The sequence below is a fragment of the Penaeus monodon genome, chromosome 7 (genome assembly GCF_015228065.2).
Source record: "Penaeus monodon isolate SGIC_2016 chromosome 7, NSTDA_Pmon_1, whole genome shotgun sequence".
NCBI classification, from domain to species: Eukaryota; Metazoa; Arthropoda; class Malacostraca; order Decapoda; family Penaeidae; genus Penaeus; species Penaeus monodon.
In genome coordinates, this window is record NC_051392.1 from 1,338,257 (window position 1) to 1,343,822 (window position 5,566).

At 38.6% G+C, this 5,566-nt stretch overlaps 1 protein-coding gene across 2 annotated transcripts in view; it reads right to left on the reverse strand.

The window, feature by feature from the left end:
* Window positions 1-1,016: 1,016 nt before the first annotated feature.
* LOC119574949 (serine/threonine-protein phosphatase 6 regulatory ankyrin repeat subunit B-like) overlaps window positions 1,017-5,566 on the reverse strand; it is a 14,461-nt gene continuing 9,911 nt past the window's right edge. For both annotated transcript variants that reach the window (XM_037922236.1, XM_037922237.1), the window contains 4 exons: window positions 4,938-5,072; window positions 4,491-4,610; window positions 3,198-3,464; window positions 1,017-2,454 (listed from right to left, as the gene is read on the reverse strand). In XM_037922236.1, coding sequence (XP_037778164.1) covers window positions 2,257-2,454; window positions 3,198-3,464; window positions 4,491-4,610; window positions 4,938-5,072 — 720 coding nt within the window. In that variant the 3' untranslated portion in view covers window positions 1,017-2,256. The remainder of the gene's footprint in view (window positions 2,455-3,197; window positions 3,465-4,490; window positions 4,611-4,937; window positions 5,073-5,566) is intronic.

Consider the following 5,566-nt stretch of genomic DNA (forward strand, 5'->3'; position numbering starts at 1 on the left):
GAAGAAAAAAAAATGAAAGAACCAAGAAAGAAGGAAACATGGGAGGGATCGATAAAAAGGGTGCTTAGGAAGTACCGATAAAGGAAGAAGAACAGAAATGTCGATAACGAAAAAGAAGCAAAAAACAACAATAAACGCAGAAGACAAACAACAAGATGATGACATGGAGGATATAAACAAAATGGGCAAAAATGCGTAAATGCAATGAAAAGAAAAATTATTTAACAAAGTAATTACATGCAAAGAAAATAAAGAAGGACTACGAGCCTAAAGAATAGCGACATCGAAGAAACTGAGTAAAACAAAATCAAAGGGAGAGTGACGATAAACAGTCGAACTACAAAATCCCTTAAATACGCATCATAAACGCAAAAAAGCAGTAAACAAAAACACAGCTAAATAAACAAAGAGAGACCCATTAAATCCAAGAACCGGAGCGTGACGGCAAGTGTGAAAGCCAAATGAAGTAACAAACATCCCGAAAAACAACACAGGATGAGAGAGCACGTGCCCTGACGTCACTCATCTCTGACGTCATCGTGTGCGCTCCGCTTGCTATTGTCCGCTGGGTTATCTATTTTTCTTTTTTTTCCGCTTAGTTTTAATAGAATCGATATGTGTTTTGGGAACTTATTGAAAATTTTATTTCTTACTTCTTATAATCCTTTGTTTTGTGTTTTTTTTTTCCGTGGGATGCAGTAATCCATCTGTCCATTTACGTATCAATTGCACTAATCACCGTTTCTCTGAGGCAGAAAAAATCTCTTTAGTCTTGTTGATACATCGATGACGTCAGAGAAAAATGACGTCACGGATGCATATGACGTCACGCATTCACAGGGAACATCACAGGAAAAGCAGAATAATGAACAGTGATGCAGCTTTTCGGAAACTACGGCTGGATATTACAGCTGAGACAGGAATGATTCAGAACATCGTGTTACCAAAAGACAAAGATCTTCGTGGTAGACTCTGAGATACATAACTGGAAGGGAGAAGAAGAAGAAAAAAGTTGGTTTCTTTGTAGAATATTCATTTATTTCTAGAACGTTACGATTATCTAGGATACATATGCAAATATAAACAAAACTGTATTGGCAACAATAAATAAAAATATTTCCATTCGTATTATTCTTTATAATAATCCATACATGTAATACATAGTAACTTAAAAGTATTCGTTTCCAAAATTAAGAGACACAAAAAAATCCAATAATTTAAATCTATTTCCTATATATTTTGTCTTAATGATAGTTTACTGTTAGTTTTATTTCCAAGCGTATTATTTCGCTTTAAAATTCAACTGGGAAAAAAACTACAACTTTCCATTAATTGAAAAGGGGAAATATATCAAGCAAACGTCCCTGAAGGTATAGAAAAAGAAGATTACAAACCATAGACGAAATAGACGTCACACATCCTTCACTCCAGACAAAGTGGGAATACGAGGCACGAAATCCATTAAATGAATAAATAAAAAATCGTATTCCTCAAATATCAAACACCCGTCTTCTACTTCAGGGGGAAAAAAAAAATGGGATATATCAAATAAGTATTCCTCTCCCCAAAAAGAAAACATTAAAAGGTTTATAATAAATACACGGAGATCCCATCACTTCACAGAGAATGACAGCCATTCATCTTACATTCCTCAAAATTGGAAGCACTGAAATCACAGAGCTCACTTTCACAGAAAAATCTCTCACTTCATTAAAAAAAAAAAAAATGGGAAACATACATCTCACTTCAGAGTGAATGGGAAACACATTCTCTCACTTCAGAGTGAATGGGAAACACATTCTCTCACTTCAGAGTGAATAGGAAACACATTCTCTCACTTGACAGACTCTGAAAAACATGATTTAATTCACGGAAAAATTCTGTAAAGTAAAGGGAAGCACTTTCATAGAAAACGGGAAACACCTCACATCTTTCACGTCATAGAAAATGGAAAACAACATATTTTTCACTTAATAGAAAATGGGAAACATCTACCATGCATCCCTAACTTCATTTAAAAAACGGGAAGACTAGATACACCATCCATCAAAAAACGGAAAATAACTAAGCATTTCCTAAATCCACTCTCACACACAAAAAAAAAGAATACACACATCCTCGTTCCTCATAAAACGAGAAAGACAAAGCAACATAAGAGCAACATAACACCCCCCAACCCCCACCCCATCCCTCCCACCACAGAAAACGGGAAGAAAACCAACCATAGAGGACAGACTCAGCCATTCCAAAACCCTCTTAGAAAAGCCACTCGTACGTCATGTTAGACACAAAAATGGCTCTCGATCTCGAAGAAGACGACGACGAAGGGTTTTCATCTCGACGTTCCTGCCTGAGGGAGAGGTTGACGCGCTCGTGCAGCTGAGGGAGGGTGACGCCATGGATGATTTCCCTCGCGCAGGCGGCGCTGAAGGGCGTGCACCGCGACCCTATCACCTGAAGGAGGGGGCGGGGATGGATAAATGAGAGATGAATAAAAGGAGAAAAAAAGAGAATACGGAAAAAAAACAGTAAACGATACGAAGAAAACAAATGATGAAAATAATAACAAAACAAAGTTCAAGAAAAAAGGGGGGATAAGGAAAAATAACAAAAACGCTCTAAAAGAAAAAAAAGGGAAGATGAATAGGGAAAAATAATGAACGCTTTAAAAAATGAAAAAATAGAAATAAAATGAATAAGGAGGGGAAAGGGAACGGAAGAATGACAGTAAAACAATTGATAAAAAGAACAATAAAGACAGTAAAAGAATAAGGAAAATAATAGAATAAAAGAGGAATAACGAACCACCTCGAGGACCAAATGGTAAAAAGAAGATATATATATATATATATATATATATATATATATATATATTAGAATAGAAAAAAATAAGAATAAAAAATCAATAAAGGATAAGGAACACCTATATTTTATCACCTGGAACTAAAGAACAAACACCTAGATATAAAAATAAAAAAAAATGAAAAAATGCAAATTTGGATATATAAATAAAGCAACAAACGAAGATAAATAGATAAAAAGACAAAAACATCATCAAACAAACAAACAGATTACGTCAAACAAAACCAGAAAATCAGCCGACCTGCTTCTTGCCCGTCTGACAAACAAACCAATAAACAAACAACGCAAGCAAACAAGCAAACAAACGGACAAAGACGAAGGCAGCAAGCGCCGACCTGCTTCTTGCCCGAGGACGCCCCCGCCAGCGCCGCCATCCTGGGGTGCGCCAGCGGTGGCAGGGCGAGGGCGTGTCCAGCGCCGCCCGAACGCCCCTCTGCAGGCAAATCCTCGGCGAATTTCACACCCACGGCGTCCAGGATGAAGATGAGCGTGGGCGCGGGAGCGAGGGCGTGAATGAGGGAGGACAGGAGCACGTTGGTGGGCGTGGCGTGGGCGGAGGGAGCGGGGAGGCTGAGGGCGGGGCCTGCGGGCGTGACCAGGATCTGGGGGCGGGAATTGGGTGTTGAGAAGGATGTTGTGGTTGTGAGAAGAATGCTGTGGTTGTGAGAAGGATGTTGTGGTTATGAGAAGGATGTTGTGGTTATGAGAAGGATGTTGTGGTTGTGAGAAGGATGTTGTGGTTATGAGAAGGATGTTGTGGTTGTGAGAAAGATGTTGTGGTTATGAGAAGGATGTTGTGGTTGTGAGAAAGATGTTGTGGTTATGAGAAGGATGTTGTGGTTGTGAGAAAGATGTTGTGGTTATGAGAAGGATGTTGTGGTTGTGAAAATCACGTAGTTATGAGAGTAATGCTGCGGTTATAGGAATGCTGTGGTTGCCAGAGTGATATTGCAAGTGTGAAAGTGATGCTGTGATGTACCTCGGTCTGTTACAGTGGTTGGGTGATGGTGATTATGGTAATGGTTTCGGTATGCTAATAGCAATGCTGATAAGAAAGAAATGAAAATGTTTTTTGTTAATAATAATATTAATAGCTATAGTAATAGTAATAATCTTTTCAAATTCCCCTTCATATAGTATTTTCTTTTTTATACTATCCTTAGAGGCAGATCACTCATCATTCCATTTAGCTGACATTTGTATATATCTGATACATAGATATTTCTAATGCAAGGAAAGTCTATAATCGATTATTATTTATTTCATATTTATTTTAAGAGGGAGAAATTACGCCTTCCCATTTTTTTCTGACAGGGGACACTTCGGTATTTTCTCCCAGTTTCTTTATTCAATAAAGAATATTTAGATACGGAGACACTTCGGTATATGCGACGTCATCAGATTTTCTTTAACAAATAATCTTCAGTCCTCCAGCTTTCTTAAACAAATTATTTTCACGATGGGAAATTTCGGTATTTTCGACGTCATCCCGTTTTCTTCGATAAATGACTTTTATATGAGAGGAGACTCCGATAGCCTCACCATCTCCCCGTTTTCTTTAACCTGCAAGTTCATATTCAAGGGGAAACTTACCTATTCCTAAAATGCACGTAAATAAATCCACCTACCTCTCCGCTCACGTAGAGTACAGCTGCACCTTGAGTACTGGAGTCAATCTTAGAAGCAAAGTCTTGAACTTGTGTCGAGAGAGATTGCGGAGTTGCTCGTCTTAACACGTGTTGGATGACCTGTGTTGAACGTTCAGATTAAATGCTTGTTCACAAACCGTTGATTATCATTTATGCTATTGAGTTTGGGGTCCCGTATTAAGTAGAATGATTATATTCAATGTTTATCTTATTTCTCAGTGTTTGCTTTTTCGGGAGAAATTGTTGTTTTTTAATCTGAAACATGTAATTAATAGGAGGAAGGACTTTACATATGAAGACGCGACCAGCTGACCTGAAACACTGAAACCCGACCTCAAACCTCACCACTTGACCTGAAACATTACCAACATTACCACTTGAAATCCCCCCACCCCCCTGCGTGACCCTCCCCCTTCACCAACTGACCTGGAATGGCCTAGGAAGGGACAGGAGCACGGACGCGACCTCGCCTCCCCCTGCGACGCATCCTTCGCCAGCACGCCCCACGCCATCGAGCACCAGGGAGGGCGGAGGGGCGCACAGCACGAGGGCGTGGCGGACCTGAACCAGGATGGCCATGGTATTTACTGTGATATTTTATTATTGTAATATTTAACTGTTGTAACATTTTGTTATTATGAAGTTACTGTAATGTGGGGTAATGATGTTTACTGTGTTTGTTGCTATGTGTTGTAGCTATGTGAATTGTGATAATTTGGTGTGTATGTTTGTAAGGGCGAGAGGGTGACGGACGTAAAGCAGGAAGATGATATTTATTGTATATATTTAATTAATGGATGTAGATGTGTGCTTTGCAACTATGCGCATTATAAACAAAGTAAACATGAGTGGATTATATATATTAGGGATGTAGTTATGTACTTGTAACTATGTGAATTATGACGGTGTGAATTATATGACAGTAGGAACACATAACAAAAGAGCGTAACAGAATTTTGAAAATAATGTAGTTGCTTGTTATATCTGTTTTAATAGGTCTGTATTTCATAATTGCGTAAAAGATACGTGGGTATTTGCAGGAAGAAGTGACTAAC